Consider the following 19,559-nt stretch of genomic DNA (forward strand, 5'->3'; position numbering starts at 1 on the left):
AGACATGGGAATCCGCTTCATGTAATGAAAAACAATTGTAGCTGATGAGTTATAATCCACCCAAGACCTACAGGTTCGGACCAGTTAGTCTCCCTGTGAGTCTGGGCGAGTATGAAGGCTGGTGTCTATCGGTGGAACAAGGAACACAATGTATAAACGCTCAGTCCAAGTTGGAGCAGATCTAGAGTAGTCCCGAACAGGACCTGTCTTTCTCGCATGAATAACTTCTTGTAAATAAATAACTTAGTTCTCGGTGCTTCTCATGTTGACTCCTCTGTGGACACAATATGATGATAGTGGACCAATTGATAACATTTGACTTCAGGCACAGAAGTTCAGAAAAACAAGTGTCGCAACCTAACTTCCAGGATGAAAACGGATATATTAATAATTAACCATTTTCATTGACGTTTGAAAGAGTTGTGAGTTAAACCATTTCTCTTCCCGTGGATTCGAGTATATACCTTTCTGCGACTCGTGAACACATCAGGGGAAGATGAAGCATTTGCAGAGGATTGTTTTGTTGGTTGGATTAGTTACATTGACTGTTGGCGCTGCAGTTTCAACGGTGACCAGCAAAGACGTGGCTTCTGCTGCTGTTGCTCATTACAACAGAGGCCTTGAAACACCCAACGCCTTTAAGCTGCTTCGGATCATCAGAACAAAACACCAGGTACTGTGTGGGTGTCAAAATATTGGTATCTCACTGTGACATTCTGTTGGGAGAATATCATAACTTCCTGGATTATACATGCCTGACGTACGTCTCCTCTTGACCAGCCAAATTCCCCTTCCTGTGTCTGCCGATTAGCCATCTTCTTTCTCCTTCTTTCCTTCTCTCTCATTCTCCTTTTCCTCTTTTAAAGCTGATAGGATTTTCATTATTCTTTGCTGTGGGATTCGTTTCACGTCGGCAGGATTTTTTGTTTTTTAAAAAATAATTTTTATTAAGATTTTTACAAAATATAAACATCCCAACAATATTAACAAAACAACCGCGGTAAAAACCCAAGAACAACACCCACCCAACTTCAAAAGCAGCTGCAAACAAAAGAAAAAACAAAAGAACACCCAAACAACAAAAGGGAAAGAGATAACACCCGCCACATCCCACAAACCCATGTACACAGTTTTCCCTCCCACCGAACCAAACCCCCCCCACCCCCCCGGGTTGCTGCTGGTGCTGGCCTATTTCCCTACCATTCCGCCAGGAAGTCCAGGAAAGGCTGCCACCGCCTAAAGAACCCTTGTACTGATCCCCTCAGGGCAAATTTCACCTTCTCCAATTTAATGAACCCCGCCATATCATTGATCCAGGCCTCCACGCTTGGGGGCCTCGCATCCTTCCATTGGAGCAAGATCCTCCGCCGGGTTACTAGGGACGCAAAGGCCAGAACACCGGCCTCTTTCGCCTCCTGCACTCCCGGCTCCACTGCAACTCCAAAAATTGTGGGTCCCCAGCCTGGCTTGACCCTGGAATCCACCACCCTTGACACCGTCCTTGCTACCCCCTTCCAAAACTCCCCCAGCGCTGGGCACGCCCAAAACATATGGTGTGGTTCGCTGGGCTCCCCGAGCACCTAGCACACCTGTCCTCGCCCCCGAAAAACCTACTCATCCTCTTCCCAGTCATGTGGGCCCTATGCAGCACCTTGAACTGTATGAGGCTAAGCCTCGCACAGGAAGAGGAGGAATTCACTCTCTCCAGGGCATCCGCCCACGTCCCCTCCTCAATCTCCTCACCCAGCTCCTCTTCCCATTTACCCTTCAGTTCCTCCACCGATGCCTCGTCTGCCTCCTGTATTACCCGGTATATGTCCGAAATCCTCCCTCCTCCAACCCACAACCCCGAGAGCACCCTGTCCCGCACCCCACGTGGGGGCAGCAAGGGGAACCCCTCCACCTGTCGCCTGGCAAACGCCCTCACCTGCATGTACCTAAACATGTTCCCCGGGGGAGCCCAAACTTCCCCTCTAACTCCCCCAAGCTCGCAAACCTCCCCTCCACAAACAGGTCCTTCAACCTCCTAACCCTTACCCTGTGCCAGCCCAGAAATCCGCCAACAATGCTCCCTGGGACAAACCGATGGTTCCCCTGTATCGGGGCCTCCATCGAGCCCCCTACTTCTCCCCTATGCCGTCTCCATTGCGCCCAAATTTTGAGGGTAGCCGCCACCACCGGGCTCGTGGTATACCTCGTTGGAGGGAGCGGCAATGGTGCCGTTACCAGCGCCTCCAGGCTCGTGTCCACACATGACGCCACCTCCATCCTCTTCCATGCTGCCCCTTCCTCGTCCATTACCCACTTATGCACCATCGCTGCGTCGGCAGCCCAATAGTACCCACAGAGGTTGGGCAACGCCAGCCCCCCCCTATCCCTGCCCCGTTCCAGGAACACTCTTCTCACCCTCGGAGTCCCATGCGCCCACACAAGTCCCGTAATACTCCTGTTGACCCTCCTAAAAAAGGCCTTTGGGATATGGATGGGGAGGCACTGGACCAGGAACAAAAACCTCGGGAGCACAGTCATCTTAACGGACTGCACCCTCCCCGCCAGTGACAGCGGTAACATATCCCACCTCTTGAACTCCTCCTCCATCAGCTCCACCAACTTTGTGAGGTTGAGCTTGTGCAGGGCCCCCCAACTCCCAGCCACCTGGACACCGAGGTACCTGAAGCTCTTCCCGGCCTGCTTCAGTGGGAGCCTACCAATCCTCTCCTCCTGATCCCCCGGGTGCACCACGAACAACGCGCTCTTGCCCAGGTTCAGCTTATACCCAGACAAAAACCCCCGAATTCACTAAGAATCCTCATCACCTCCGGCATCCCCCCCCCACCGGGTCCGCCACATACAGCAACAGGTCGTCCGCATAAAGTGACACTCGATGCTCCTCCCCACCCCGCACCAGGTCCCTCCAGTTCCCTGACTCCCTCAACGCCATGGCCAGGGGCTCAATCGCCAACGCGAAGAGCAAGCGGGACAGGGGGCACCCCTGTCTCATCCCCGTACAGCCAAAAGTACTCCGACCTCCTCCTATTCGTGGCTACACCCGCCATCGGGGCCTCATAGAGCAACCTCAGCCAACGGATAAACCCCTCTCCAAACCCAAACCTCTCCAACACCTCCCACAGATACTTCCACTCAACCCTATCGAAGGCCTTCTCCGCATCTAATGCCACCACTATCTCCGCCTCCCCTTCCACAGCCGGCATCATAATAACGTTGAGGAGCCTTCGTACGTTCATATTCAACTGCCTTCCCTTCACAAACCCCGTCTAGTCCTCATAAATGACCCCCGGCACGCAATCCTCTATTCTTATGGCTAGGATCTTTATATATATTTAGTTTGCATTTTGTAGATTTAGCTACCAGATTTAGTCAATCAACGATTGTACAAAGTAAAGAAAAGAGAGTAATTTTGGACAAAATTGTGGAAAAATGGATCGGGACAGGAATGGGTCCACCAGCAAAATTCTTTACGGACAATGGGGGAGAATTTGCTAATGATGAGTTTAGGGATATGTGTGAAAACATGAATATCAGAGTTATGAACACGGCTGCTGAAAGCCCGTTTAGTAATGGTGTCTGCAAAAGAAATCATGCTGTTATCGATGACACGCTTCGTAAAATTTTGGGAGATTGACCAAACTGCATGCTAAATTCAGCTTTAGCATGGGCGGTACATGCAAAGAATTCATTGCAGATGGTTAGGGGCTATAGTCCTTATCAATTAGTGTTTGGTAGAAATCCTAAAATTCCCTCCATTTTGGATGACCAGCCTCCAGCTTGGGAAGGGACTACAATTAGCTCAGGTTTTGCTGAACATTTAAACGTGTTACATAGCAGTAGAAAAGCTTTTTTGGAAGCAGAAGTCTCTGAAAGAATTCGCAGAGCTTTAAGACATAATGTACGGCCACCAGATGCTGTTTTTCAACAAGGAGAAATGGTATACTATAAGAGAAACAATTCTAATGATTGGAAAGGCCTAGGGAAGATCATAGGCATAGATAGCAAAACCTTTATTTTGCAACATGGTAATCAAACTGTTAGGGTACATTCATCAAGGATAATGGGTACCGATTACAAATTTTCAAATTTAAACAGAGCAGACAGACAAGATGAGGAACCAGAGCATTTGGTACGCATGTGTTACAGAACTATGAGGACCAGTTAACTGATATAGACAGGGTTTCTGTAGAGGAACACGACACTTCTGATAAATTAGATCAGGCCATTTTTCCGAAAGGGCAACTGCCAAAGGTTGGTACAAAAGTGACATATTTGCCTGAAGGGTCTAGTCAATGGAAGGATGCAACTGTTATTAGTAGAGCAGGGAAGGCCACTGGAAAGTATAAACATTGGTTGAATGTACAGCATTCAGGGGAAGAAGTTAAGACAATGGATTGGGAAAACAAAGTTCAAAAATGGAGGGCACAGAAACGCAGTGCCAGTTCAGATAGTACATCGGATAGTGAACAGGTTCGCAGGAAAAGGTTGAGAACTATTGAAAGGACATCCCGCTACAGAAGAGAAAGATCAAGCAGTAGCAGTACAGAACGAGATACCAGGCAGGAAAGGGGACGTAGTTTATCAAGATCTCGGAACAGGAGTAAGACTACAAATACTAATAGAAGTAGAAGCCCACATGCACGTGAGATTTTGGTGGCTTCAAATAAATTAGATGAAAAAGTTATCAAAGATGCTAAACAGCAAGAATTGCATAGTTGGAGTGAATTTGGGGTATACACGGAAGTACCGGATAGGGGACAAAAAGCTCTATCTCACAGATGGATTTGTACAGAAAAGGTTCTTCCAGATGGAACTTATAAGGCAAAGGCCAGTCTTGTAGCAAGGGGATTTGAAGGAAACCCTAGACGATCAAGACTTAAGGGTTGATTCACCTACAGCAGGAAAGGTTATTTTAAAGATCTTCTTGGCTCTATTAGCCACGAAGGCATGGGAATGCAAATCTATAGATATAAAAGCTGCCTTTTTGCAGGGGCATCAGCTCCAGAGAGACATTTTTCTCCGTCCTCCTAAAGAAGCAGCTAACACAGAAGGGGTACTCTGGAAGTTGAACAAATGTATATATGGATTAAATGATGCATCTAGAGTGTGGTACTTTTCGGTGAGGTCAGTCTTGTTAAAGTTAGGTTGTTGCCAGTTGAAAGCAGATCCTGCAATGTTTTACTGGCACTATAAAGGAAATCTTGCTGGCATCTTTATGATGCATGTCGATGATTTTTTGTGGGGTGAGACTAGTGACTTTGAAGCTATTGTAATCTCTGGTTTGAGGAAAGAATTCAGGGTTGGAAGTCAGGCTTCCGGTGCATTTAAATATATTGGTTTAAAAATCGGACAGACTCAGTTAGGGGCAACTTTACGTCGGCAATCTTACTTGGAAAGCATCAGTCCAATAGCAATTAGTTGTGGCCGGGTTTCACAAAAAGACGCAATGGTTTCGAAGATAGAAAAAGAGCAACTGCGAAGTTTAATTGGGCAACTGAACTGGTTAGGAAGACAGACTAGACCAGACGTGAGTTTTGATGTTTTAGAGTTGAGTACAAAGGTGAATGATCCCAAAGTGGAAGACATAATAAGAGCAAATAAAGTGTTGGCCAAACTAAAAATGCAGGAGTGTGTTTTGAAGTTCCCTGTTTTAGGTAATCCTAGGCATTTGAAACTCATAGTTTATAGTGATGCGCCCTATGCAAATTTATGTGATGGAGTTTCAAGCGCAGGAGGTTTTATAATTTTTCTTTTGGGGAACAATGGTAAATATTGCCCTCTTGTGTGGGAAACAAAGAAAATAAGGAGAGTGGTCAAAAGCACTTTGGCTGCTGAGACATTAAGCTTAGTGGAAGCGGTGGATATGGCCTTTTATACAAGTCAGATATTGACAGAAATTTTGGGATTAGAGGATTTAGGTAATATATCTATTGACTGTCACATTGACAATAAATTACTGTGGGAAAATGTACACTCTACAAAATGTGTCAATGAAAAGAGGTTACGGATAGACATCGCAAGTTTAAAGCAGATGTTGGACAGAGGGGAAATAACAAAAATTAAATGGGTTGACAGTAGCTATCAACTGTCAGACTGTTTCACGAAAAGAGGGGCTAGTTCACAGAAACTTTTAGGTATCGTGAATGAAGGGTGCCTGTTTCTGTGAATGTTTTTTTTCTTCTTAAAAAAAAGGGGGAATCAGGTGGGTGTTTTAGTTTCTTGAAATTTTAGTTTCTTGAAATTTTGTTTTTACCTAATTGTTTTTTATTTCTCCAAGGAAGGGGAGACTGTTAAGTAATGGGTTAAGAGACATTGCAACTAGTTGCAATTTAGTTGCAACTAAATGATTGTCTCATTTATGTTAAGTGTTCAATGATTGACACTGATATGTAAAGGGGCTTCAGGTGGACTGTGGCGCTGGTGATGATCTGTAGAGTTCTGTGGAGAGTGAGTTTGAACCATTAAAGGTGTGTTGGTGAAAAAGGAGCTGAACTCTTGCCTTTTCATACCACAGCATCTAGTACATGTTAACAACTTGTTGGTACTTGCAGCTGGAGCTTGTTAATTAGTTAATTGGATTAGGCCAGTTTTCAGAGACTAGAGTCACAGTATAAATCTGAGCTAGTTACAGTGCAGATTTTGTTTGCACTGGAGTGCTGAACTGGTTGCATTTGAGTGCTATAGTGATAGTTTGGTGACTGAGGGAGTGCTGAACTGGTTGCATTTGAGTGCTATAGTGATAGTTTGGTGACTGAGGGAGTGCTGAACTGGTTGCATTTGAGTGCTATAGTGATAGTTTGGTGACTGAGGGAGTGCTGAACTGGTTGCATTTGAATGCTATAGTGAGAGTTTGGTGACTGAGGGAGTGCTGAACTGGTTGCATTTGAGTGCTACAGTGAGAGTTTGGTGACTGAGGGAGTTAGGTGAGGAGGGAGTAAGGTGCTCCTTACATTTCATTTCCTATATTTATCAAAGAGCGTGAAGGGAGCCAGGAATTTAGAGTACAGCTGACTGGAAGCAGAGTCGGAGGGCGGAGGTCCAGTTGGTCTACGGGGAAGCTAATTCTGTAAAGTAAGAGGGGATGGAGGCTAGGGCAGTTGCATGCTCCTCCTGTAGGATGTGGGTGGTGAGGGATACCACTGGTGTCCCCGCTGACTATACCTGTGGGAAGTGCACCCACCTCCAGCTCCTCAGAGAGCATGTTAGGGAACTGGAGCTGGAGCTGCATGAACTTCGGATCATCCGGGCGGCAGAGGGGGTTATCGAGAAGAGTTACAGGGAGGTAGCCACACCCAAGGTACTGAACAAGAGTAGCTGGGTTACAGTCAGGGAAAGGAAAACTAACAGGCAGACAGTGCAGGGATCCCTCATGGCCGTTCCCCTTCAAAACAAGTATACCGTTTTGGATGCTGTTGGGGGGGATGACCTACCGGGGGAAGGCCCTAGCGGCCAGGTCTCTGGCACTGAGTCTGGCTCTGGGGCTCAGAAGGGAAGGGGGGAGCGTAGAAAAGCAATAGTAATAGGAGATTCAATGGTTAGGGCAATAGATAGGAGATTCTGTGGTCGCGAGCGAAACTTCCGGAAGGTATGTTGCCTCCCGGGTGCCAGGGCCAGGGATCTCTCGGATCGTATCTTCAGGATCCTGAAGGGGGAGGGCGAGCAGCCAGAAGTCGTGGTGCACATTGGTACCAATGACGTAGGTAGGAAAAGGGGTGTGGATGTAATAAACGAGTTTAGGGAGTGAGGCTGGAAGTTAAAGGCCAGGACAGACAGAGTTGTCATCTCTGGTTTGTTGCCGGTGCCACGTGATAGGGAGGCTAGGAATAGGGAGAGAGTGCAGTTGAACACGTGGCTGCAGGACTGGTGTAGGAGGGAGGGCTTCAGGTATTTGGATAATTGGAGCGTATTCTGGGGAAGGTGGGACCTGTACAAGCAGGACGGGTTGCATCTGAACCAGAGGGGCATCAATATCCTGGGGGGGGGGAGGTTTTCTAGCAGTCTTTGGGAGGGTTTAAACTAATTTGGCAGGGGAATGGGAACCGGATTTGTAGTCCAGCAACTAAGGAAGCCGATATTCAGGACGCCAAAGCATGTAGTGATGCAGTGGGGAAGGTAACACTGACAAAGAAGAGTACTTGCAGGTAAGGAGATGGGTTGAAGTGTGTATACTTCAATGCAAGAAGCATCAGGAATAAGGTGGGTGAACTTAAGGCATGGATCAGTACTTGGGACTACGATGTGGTGGCCATCACGGAAACTTGGATAGAAGAGTGGCAGAAATGGTTGTTGGAGGTCCCCGGTTATAGATGTTTCAACAAGATTAGGGAGGATGGTAAAAGAGGGGGGGGGGGGGGTGGCATTGTTAATTAGAGATAGTATAACAGCTGCAGAAAGGCAGTTCGAGGGGGTTCTGCCTGCTGAGGTAATATGGGCTGAAGTCAGAAATAGGAAAGGAGCAGTCACCTTGTTGGGAGTATTTTATAGGCCCCCCAATAGCAGCAGAGATGTGGAGGAACAGATTGGGAAACAGATTTTGGAAAGGTGCAGAAGTCACAGGGTAGTAGTCATGGGTGACTTCAACTTCCCAAACATTGAGTGGAAACTCTTTAGATCAAATTGTTTGGATGGGGTAGTGTTTGTGCAGTGTGTCCAGGAAGCTTTTCTAACACAGTATGTAGATTGTCTGACTAGAGGGGAGGCCATATTGGATTTGGTACTTGGTAATGAACCAGGGCAGGTGATAGATTTGTTAGTGGGGGAGCATTTTGGAGGTAGTGACCACAATTCTGTGACTTTCACTTTAGTAATGGAGAGGGATAGGTGCGTGCAACAGGGCAAGGTTTACAATTAGGGGAAGGGTAATACAATGCTGTCAGACAAGAATTGAAGTGCATAAGTTGGGAACATAGGCTGTCAGGGAAGGACACAAGTGAAATGTGGAACTTGTTCAAGGAACAGGTACTGCGTGTTTTTGATATGTATGTCCCTGTCAGGCAGGGAAGAGATGGTCGAGTGAGAGAACCATGGTTGACAAGAGAGGTTGAATGTCTTGTTAAGAGGAAAAAGGAGACTTATGTAAGGCTGAGGAAACAAGGTTCAGACAGGGTGCTGGAGGGATACAAGACAGCCAGGAGGGAACTGAAGAAAGGGATTAGGAGAGCTAAGATATGGCATGAAAAATCTTTGGTGGGTAGGATCAAGGAAAACCCCAAGGCCTTTTACACATATGTGAGAAATATGAGAATGACTAGAGTGAGGGTAGGTCCGATCAAGGACAGTAGCGGGAGATTGTGTATTGAGTCTGAAGAGATAGGAGAGGTCTTGAACAAGTATTTTTCTTCAGTATTTACAAACGAGAGTGGCCATATTGTTGGAGAGGACAGTGTGAAACAGACTGGTAAGCTCGAGGAGATACTTGTTAGGAAGGAAGATGTGTTGGGCATTGTTAAAAACTTGAGGATAGATAAGTCCCCCGGGCCTGACGGGATATATCCAAGGATTCTATGGGAAGCAAGAAATGAAATTGCAGAGCCGTTGGCAATGATCTTTTCGTCCTCGCTGTCAACAGGGGTGGTACCAGAGGATTGGAGAGTGGTGAATGTTGTGCCCCTGTTCAAAAAAGGGAATAGGGATAACCCTGGGAATTACAGGCCAGTTAGTCTTCCTTCGGTGCTAGGCAAAGTAATGGAAAGGGTACTGAGGAATAGGATTTCTGAGCATCTGGAAAGACACTGCTTGATTAGGGATAGTCAGCATGGATTTGTGAGGGGTAGGTCTTGCCTTACAAGTCTTATTGACTTCTTTGAGGAGGTGATCAGGCATGTGGATGAATGTAAAGCAGTGGATGTAGTGTACATGGATTTTAGTAAGGCATTTGATAAGGTTCCCCATGGTAGGCTTATGCAGAACGTAAGGAGGCATGGGATAGTGGGAAATTTGGCCAGTTGGATAACGAACTGGCTAACCGATAGAAGACAGAGAGTGGTGGTGGATGGCAAATATTCAGCCTGGAGCCCAGTTACCAGTGGCGTACCACAGGGATCAGTTCTGGGTCCTCTGCTGTTTGTGATTTTCATTAACGATTTGGATGAGGGAGTTGAAGGCTGGGTCAGTAAATTTGCAGATGATACGAAGATTGGTGGAGTTGTGGATAGTGAGGAGGGCTGTTGTCGGCTTCAAAGAGACATAGATAGGATGCAGAACTGGGCTGAGAAGTGGCAGATGGACTTTAACCCTGACAAGTGTGAGGTTGTCCATTTTGGATGGACCAATATGAATGCGGAATACAGGGTTAACGGTAGGGTTCTTGGCAATGTAGAGGAGCAGAGAGATCTTGGGGTCTATGTTCATAGATCTTTGAAAGTTGCCACTCAAGTGGATAGAGCTGTGAAGAAGGCCTATGGTGTGCTAGCGTTCATTAGCAGAGGGATTGAATTTAAGAGCCATGAGGTGATGATGCAGCTGTACAAAACCTTGGTCAGGCCACGTTTGGAGTACTGTGTGCAGTTCTGGTCACCTCATTTTAGGAAGGATGTGGAAGCTTTGGAAAAGGAGTAAAGGAGATTTACCAGGATGTTGCCTGGAATGGAGAGTAGGTCTTACGAGGAAAGGTTGAGGGTGCTCGGCCTTTTCTCATTAGAACGGAGAAGGATGTGGGGCGACTTGATAGAGGTTTATAAGATGATCAGGGGAATAGATAGAGTAGACAGTCAGAGACTTTTTTCCCGGGTGGGACAAACCATTACAAGGGGACATAAATTTAAGGTAAATGGTGGAAGATATAGGGTGGATGTCAGAGGTAGGTTTTTTACCCAGAGAGTAGTGGGGGCATGGACTGCACTGCCTGTTGAGTCGGAAACGTTAGTGACCTTCAAGCGGCTATTGGATAGGTACATGGATTAGGGTAGAATAATGGAGGGTAGATTAATTTATTCTTAAGGGCAGCTTGGTAACATTGTGGATAGCACAATTGCTTCACAGCTCCAGGGTCCCAAGTTCGATTTCGACTTGGGTCACTGTCTGTGTGGAGTCTGCACATCCTCCCCGTGTGTGCGTGGGTTTCCTCCGTGTACTCCGGTTTCCTCCCACAGTCCAAAGATGTGCAGGTTGGGTGGATTGGCCATGATAAATTGCCCTTAGTGTCCAAAATTCTATGATTAACCTCGGACAAAAGTTCGGCACAACATCGTGGGCCGAAGGGCCTGTTCTGTGCTGTATTTCTCTATTTCTATTTCTAACTCCACTGGAAGGTATCAGTGTGGTCCACCGGGCAAAAAAACATTTTGCACCTTAGCTAGCACCAGATCATACTGTGCCCACTCTTGGATGCAAGCAGCTGTTATGGGCAGAGAGTCCATGAAGTTTAGGACAGCCTTTCCTTGGCGTTGGGTGGGAGGAGCCACCGACACCACAGGCAAGGGGAGACGACTCAACGTGTCGGCATTCGCTATCTATGTGCCCGGACAATGTTTGAAAGAATACTGGCACACAGCCAAAAGTAGAGCCCATCTCTGGATCTGGGCTGGCATAATCGGTGGCACTGCCTTACCCTCGCAAAACAGTCCAAGCAGTGGCTTATGATCCAAAATTATGAAAACATGGCGGCTGTAAATGTATTAATGAAAACGTTTGACTTGGAACATGACTGCCAGACCTTCTTTCTCTCTATGCGCATAGTTACTCTCTGCCTGTTGTGTTCTATGGCTTCCATGATGATGAAAACACGCATAGAACATGAGTGTATGGTTATACCAAGCATTTATTCTTAACACGTAACCAACAGGTAACCAACAAACCTATGTGCAATTATATTTAAGTTATGTAGAGCTAAGGTGAGAGCCGACTGTCCTGTTGTCCGACCTGCTACCAACTGCCTGCATTTTGTCCGTCATTCGATATATATAAATGGCTGCATGTGTGTCTGGTTCCACCTACCGGCAGGAGGTCATAACTATCACTACATGCATTGATCATCAGCTATATACATTGGTACTGTTATATACAGTTGTATACATTGGTGCAATTATATACAGTTACATACAGATATGCATACGAATCAAATGAGTCAGTACTCTGCACAAAACCAATGTCCACTTCACCAAATGAAAAGCAGCCTCCTGGTCATCGCCCCAAACCCAGGATCAGCCTTTCTGCAGAAGAAAGTGAAGGGGGCCAGAATTGTCACCAAATCTGGTATAAAACAGCTATAATAATTTATCAGGCCCAAGAAAGCATGAAGCTCCATCATATCACGGTGCAAGGCCTTTTAATTGCCTGGACTTTTTCGGCGACGGGTTGGAGGCCATTCCGGTCAACCTCGTACCCTAAATATACCACCTCCTTCACATTGAATGGGGAGGAGGCGGCAGTGGCGTAGTCATATTGCCACTGGATTAGTAATTCAGAGATCGAGGATAATGATTTGGGGACCGGGGTTCAAATCCCACTGCGGCAATGGTGAAATTTAAACTTAACGAAATATTCTGAATCAAAATAAAATGATGCCCATGAATTGATTGCCTTAAAAACCCATCTGGTTCACTAATGTCCTTTCGGGAAGGAAATCTGCCATCCTTACTTGGTCTGGCCTACATATGACTCCAGACTCACAGCAATGTGGTTGATTCTTAAATGCCCTCTGAAATGACCTAGTAAGCTACTCAGTTGTATTCAACTGCAAGGAAAACACAAAAAAGGAATGAAACAGGACGGACCACCCAGCATCAACCCAGGCACCGGAAACGACAATGGAAAACCCAGCCTTGTTGACCCTGCAAAGTCCTCCTTACTAACATCTGGGGGCTTGTGACAAAGTTAAGAGAGCTGCCTCACAGACTATCCAAGCAACAGCCTGACATAATCATACTCAGAGAATCATACCTTACAGAGAATGTCCCAGACATCACTATCACCATTCCTGGGAATGGCCTGTCTCAACGGCAGGACAGACCCAGCAGAGGTGTCGACACAGTGGTATACAGTCAGGAGGGAGTTGCCATTTCTCAACATCGACCCTGGACCCCATGAGGCCTCATGGCTTCAGTTAAACATTGGCGAAGGAACCCTTCTGCTGATCACCATGTATCGGCCACCATCAGCTGATGAATCAGTACTCCTCCATGTTTAACACCACTTGTAGGATGCATTGAGGGTAGTAAGGGCACAGAATATGATCTGGGTGGGGGACTTCAATGTCCATCACCAAGAGTCGCTCGGTAGTAACACCACAGACCGAGCTGGCCGGGTCCTAAAGGACACAACTGCTAGACTGGGACTGCAGCAGGTGGTGAGGGAACCAACAAGAGGGAAAAATATACTTGATCTCATCTTCACCAATCTGCCTGCATCTGTCCATGACAGTATCAGTTGAAGTGACCACCGCACAGTCCTTGTGGAGACAAAGTCCCGTCTTCACATTGAGGATACCCTCCATCGTGTTGTTTGGCACTACCGCTGTGCTAAATGGGATAGACTTCAAACAGATCTAGAAACAGAGGTGCTCTGGGCATTCAGCAGCAGCAGCAGAATTGTACTCAACCACAATCTGCAACCTCATGGCACGGCATATCCCCCACCTACCATTACTACCAATTCATGGGATCGATCATGGGATCAATGAAGAGTACAGGAAGGCAGGCCAGAATCAACACCAGGCATACCGAAAATTGAGGTGTCAACATGGTAAAGCTACAATACAGGATTACATATCTGCCAAACAGCATAAGTAACAAGTAATAGACAGAGCTGAGCAATTCCACAACAAATTCATCAGATATAAGCTCTGCAGTCCTGCCACATCCAGTCACGAGTGGATGATCCATCTCGGTCTTCTCCGGAGGTCACCAGCATCACACATGTCAGTCTTCGTGTCGCGTCTTTTCGTCCGACGTCACTTCGTCCAACGACACTTCGTCCACGTCTTTTGGTCCAACGTCTTTTTGTCCGGCCGTCTTTTGGTCCAACGTCACTTCGTCCAATTATCCAATTACAAATTAACTCCGTATAAAACCATTTAATTGATAAAATGCAAGTACAATACAGCAAGTGAATTTAATTGCTAAAATGCAAGTAATTGATAAAATGCAAGTAAAATGCAAGTTGAAAAATGCAGTTAAAAAGTTAAAAAATCTAAAAATGCAGTTATAAAATCTAAAAGTTTACTAATTACTTAAAATTCCCGAAATTACTTAAAATTGATGTAAATTGTAAATTCCCGAAATTCCCTAAAAGTTAGATTTCCAGAACTGTACCCGAGAGAGAATAATGGGGAGAGGACAAGATGATTTGATATTCTACAATTCCGACAGACACAGATATAAGTGGGAGTCTAATTGGATTTAGACAATGAGTGCAGTTCTGAAAGAAGCAGGTTTAAACTCGATTTTCGTCGAGTGATTAAAACCTCTGGTTGACAGTGGGTTCTGACATTACAGGTCTGAAATGATCAAATATTCCATCAGATACAATGGCTCTCATCACGCTGGAGCATACATGGGTGAATATCCTGCAGCTTATCTTAATAATGTCTGGAGATCAAGCAGCACAAATGCAGAACTCAACTTCAAGAGGCGAAATAGGTGGAGAGGATCCTTGAGCAGTAACATTGAAAAACTAAATTAAACTATTTGTAATTGGATAATTGGACGAAGTGACGTTGGACCAAAAGACGGGCGGACAAAAAGACGTTGGACCAAAAGACGTGGACGAAGTGTCGTTGGACGAAATGACGTTGGACGAAAAGACATAGCACCGTCAGTCTTCAGTCAGTCAATACGATTCACTCCATATGAAATCAAGAAACGGCTGAAGGCACTGGATTCTGCAAAGGCTGTGTGCCCTGACAATATTCTGGCAATAGTACTGAAGATTTTTTCTCCTGAACTTGCCACACCCCTAGCCAAGCTGTTCCAGTGCAGCTACAACACTGTCATCTACCCGGCAATGTGGAAAATCGCCCAGGTGGGCCCTGTATACAAGAAATGGGGCAAATCCAAACCAGCCAATTATTGCCCCGTCAGTCTATTCTCCATCATCAGCAAAGTGATGGAAGGAGTTATGAACAGTGCTATCAAGCGGCACTTACGCAGCAATAACCTGCTCATGGATGCTCAGTTTGGGTTCCGCCAGGGTCACTCAGCTCCTAACCTCATTATATCCTTGCTTCAAACATGGGCAAAAGAGCTGAATGCCAGAGGCGAGATGAGAGTGGACATGGGGGATCTGCCGGATCCACCTGGATTTTCATCACGGCCCCTTTCGTTTTTCCAAGGCCGGGCACAAAAACGTTGGGGAATTTCTGCAGCACAACATATAAGCCACCCATTTCCACCTTGAGGATACGTTGCCAGTTGGGCAGAAAATGCAGGAAATCCAGACCGAGAAGGTTGCGGCTGTCTCCTTACACTACAATGAGGGGAAGGCTCAAAGATTGGCACCCATGAGGTGAGCGTGGAGCCCACAACAGACAAACGCTCCCCGGTACAAATGGTGAGGTGGGCGGCCGAATCAGCCAACGACAATCTACACACCCTGTGTCGGATTCAGTCAAACTCATGGTGTGGCACCACCGAGACGGCAGCACCTGTATCTGAGAATGTGAAGCAAGGGTTAATTGCTAGAACAAGCCAGAATCAATGGGACACATTAGTGGAAAATTACAAATAGGGGAGTTGTTATTGAATTCGTGAGCCGACTCATGACTGTAAGCTGAATAGCCTTGAGAAACAAGGAAGATGGCTGGATGACGGAATATGAAATGTGGGAGCCGCTGCTACTGTGGCTAAACACCTGCTGTTTATGCTAAGACTGCTATATACTCATGTGCCAATAGATAACTTTAAAGTCTGTAAAATCATGTATCGAAACTATGGCAAAAACAAGTTTATGCTTTGTATTGGGGGCGAGCTCAAGTGAATGTAAGGGACAGCCCTCTTAAAAAAACATATAAAGAAAGGATGTTTTGAGCAATACTTTGGCACTCTCCGAGGTGGTTCTTTGGAATACCTAGAGGGCTGCCCCGGTTGCAATAAAGAATATTCTGAAGTACGGACGTGTTCGAGACCGTTTCTTCCGGACTGAGAGACAAGTGAATTAGAGACGCATTCACATTTTGGTGGCAGCGGTGGGATTTCAAAGAGTCTCCACTGAGACTGGCGGCATAAGCGACTGATCGAGTTCGGGAGCGAAGGAGGATTTGGGCCACCATTGTGAGTAAAATTTTTGCCACTTTGGTATTCCCCTCCGCTGTACCGTCCGCGATTCAGCCCCGCTGTCAGCGCTCAGGGACGCTCCTATGAAATCCAGGTCAGTCCGGCGAACCCGTTTAAGGGAGGGAGTGTGACACCTACAGCTATAGGCACAGGCACAGTCAGGGACTAGTGTCTTAAAGGAGGGAGTGTGACCCCTACAGTTATCGTCACTAGTCATAGTCAGGGACTAGTGCTTTAAGGGAGGGTGTGTAGCCCCTACAGTTATAGCTACAGAAGAGGTTTTGGCATCATCATGATTCTTGCTTTTGTCTAAAAGTGCCCCCGCGATAAGAGGCTTTAGAAGGGTGCGTGATCAACCCTAAGGTAATAATATAACAAGGACGTGATAACCTTGTAGTTAGATAGGCTTGCAGGCACGGGTGAGCCTGCTTGAATTGGGCAACAGAGCAGGATAACTCTGTTTAAATTCATGATTGAATAAAGTGGTCCAGGACCATTTCGCCAAATAAACAATAATCACAAGGATCATTAGCTGCCAATAGTGTTAGAGATGGGTAATACGGAGATACAACCTCTGATAGTGGAAGCGCGCTTCAAACCTTGTGTGAACAATATCCGGAATATTCCAAGCAACTGAGACAATTGTCAGGAGAATTGCATTAAACATTTAAGAGAAGAAAAATGGCCACTGGGGGGAAAACTAATGCATTAAAATTGGGCATAAAATTGACAGAGAAAGGAATAGTTAAAACAGCCAAGGTCTTAAAAAAAAAGGAATGCGCATATGGGAAAATAACCAAATCATTAGGCTATCCGCCTTGAATCTGTATATTAATCCATGTGAGTTTAAGCTCAAGTGGGATAAGGTGCTGTCAGGGACTGCGGAGTTCCCAAATCTTATCTCCCAGAATTCTGACATAATAAACTGCTTTGTTACTGATACTCAGGCCTTCATGTGAATATTTTCACCCCTAACATTTAGTGTAAGTCTGGAAGGATTTGCTGAGCTGGACGCCGCTCGAGCCGGTGGACAAGGCGAGTAGTCAAACCTTTGACCGCCAAAAATTAGAGTCACTCGGCAAGGCGGACAGACGGTGAGGTAACATCCAATAAATCTAGTATCAAGGCCAAATGATTAAAAAAGTCAGTTAAAAATTTTGTTTGGTTTTTGAAGAGCAAAATACTCTGAAAAAAAACAATGATCAAAGATGGGTGTGATTTCTGTGGAACAGAGAAAAATGGTGAGATACACAGAAGTAAAGATAAGACGAATAAAGTTAGAAGCACAAATGACATAAATTAAACCTTCACACCATTTGGAAGACCGGCTGGTTTAAAGGAATTGAGCTCTAACTCCTTTAAGCATAACAATAAAGCGGGTAAAGATACGACAGTACAGATAACAGCAAACTAGCAAAAGACCTCACAAAACTGCCAACAATTATGGCTAATGGCTGTCTGGAATGTCTCAAGGAGAGAAAAATAAAATATAATTAAGTGAAGTCCAAAAGATCAGAAAGGGACTAAAACATTCAATTAGTTTTGTTCAGGAATATCTGAGGGTGACTAATCCCCCCCTCCCAAAATTAAAAAATGGGGAGGAAAATCAATACAAGATTACGGTTATAAACTTAAGAATGGATACATGTCGAGAATAACTTCAGACCGTTTCAAGCCGTGCAGATAAATTCGGCAGTAATTCAATGCATTTGAAATAAAAGAAAAATAAACATCCAGTAATATCTCTTTCCAAAAACCGGTTAAATAACAAACATTGAAAATTGAAAGAAAGGATGGATAATGTTTAAGGTCACATAGCTGATGGAGATGGCATCATGCCAAGTTCTCCACCACTTTCGATTCTGTACAAAAATTTAACTATTTCAGCAAGCAGGTCATCTGCACAAAGAAATATACATCTCTAAGAATGGCTAATGCCTCTAAAATTAATCAGTAGAAATTGACTTAAATGGAATGACACAGATAAAGTTTTCGAAGGACAATGAAAAATTTTGTTCAGTATTTTAATTGAGCTCCAGTTTAGAGAAAGAGTGAGAGGGTTAGAGAGAGAGAGAGCCAGAGACAGAGAGAGGGACTGATAGAGACAGCGAAAGTTGAGAGAGCGAAAGAGAGCGGGTCAGGGAGAGACAGTGACGGTGAAGGGTAGTTAGATAAAGAGAAAGAGCGACAACAGTTCCAGAGACAGAGTTACGTAGAGAGATAGACAGAGAGAGAGAGAGAGAGAGAGAGGGAGTTTTAGGCATCTATAGAGAGGGGTTTTTAGGCACCTAAACTTTGTTCTGAACTATTCACTGTCTCTGTATTCAGACTTTGACTTCAGACCTTGACTGTTAAAAGTTTTGTTACGAGCTGTGATTATTTGAAAGCTTCAAATTGTCTACGCATTGCCTTTAAAGACTATAGTTTGAGTACAGTTAACAATTTTTTCTTTTCAAAGGCTATCATCGGCATTTCCAGGGTAATTTTGATACACAAGGAATTTTAATCAGGGTGCAAAATCACGTATGTAAGAATAAGAAAATATTAGTTTTATGGTGTTTAGTGGAGGTTAGGATAGTTGAAATACATATGACAAATATGATCAAGCCGGTATTTCATTAGTTCAGGGTTAAAACTTCCCTGACACAAATCATCATCAGTAGGGTGAAACTAACCTGTTTCACAACGCAGATGTTTTAATTATGAGATTGCAGAATTACTTATAAACAACAGATGGGTAAATGAGATATGTCCATAATCAGCGCAAAATTGGTTCACTCAGAGTTTCAATAACATATTGTGTTTGCTGAAAGACTTGATAACGGGAATTTGGCAGCACTCCAACTTTTACTCCCAGTCCATTTGAGTGAAAAATATTTTAAAAACATTTAGAGATGCAAACGGCATAATTCCAATTTATCCACCCACTAGACGCCCCTTTTTGTCTTTGCAAGAAAATTAACCCTTTCAACAAGCTTTTGTGTGTAATCCAGAAGATGTCTTGACACTCCCATGCTGTGTTTGCCTGTGAGCCCTTTTAATTCTGATAAAGTAATGAACAGTCCACACAGCTGAAGATGCATTTTAATTGGAACTTACAAATCTTAAGTTTTGAATTTTCACCCTCTTAACGACCCAGACCTGACCATGTTCAGAGATGGAAGTGCTTCCATCGGTGAAAGGGGGGAGCGGTTATCAGGATATGCTATAGTCAACCAGGGTAGGGAGACAGTAGAATCAGCAGCATTTGAAACTCCATTCTCGACCCAGCAAGCAGAATTGTTCGCACTAATACGCGCATGCACACTAGGAGCAGGGAAAAAAGTAAATATTTATACAGAC

At 45.1% G+C, this 19,559-nt stretch overlaps 1 protein-coding gene across 2 annotated transcripts in view; it reads left to right on the plus strand.

The window, feature by feature from the left end:
* Window positions 1-408: 408 nt before the first annotated feature.
* LOC119972334 (cathelicidin-1-like) overlaps window positions 409-19,559 on the plus strand; it is a 35,376-nt gene continuing 16,225 nt past the window's right edge. The window contains exon 1 of one of the 2 annotated variants that reach the window (XM_038808862.1): window positions 409-673. In XM_038808862.1, the coding sequence (XP_038664790.1) occupies window positions 497-673 (177 nt within the window). In that variant the 5' untranslated portion in view covers window positions 409-496. The remainder of the gene's footprint in view (window positions 674-19,559) is intronic. The other variant, XM_038808861.1, reaches the window with a different exon arrangement.

This window comes from Scyliorhinus canicula, chromosome 10 (genome assembly GCF_902713615.1).
Source record: "Scyliorhinus canicula chromosome 10, sScyCan1.1, whole genome shotgun sequence".
NCBI lineage: Eukaryota > Metazoa > Chordata > Chondrichthyes > Carcharhiniformes > Scyliorhinidae > Scyliorhinus > Scyliorhinus canicula.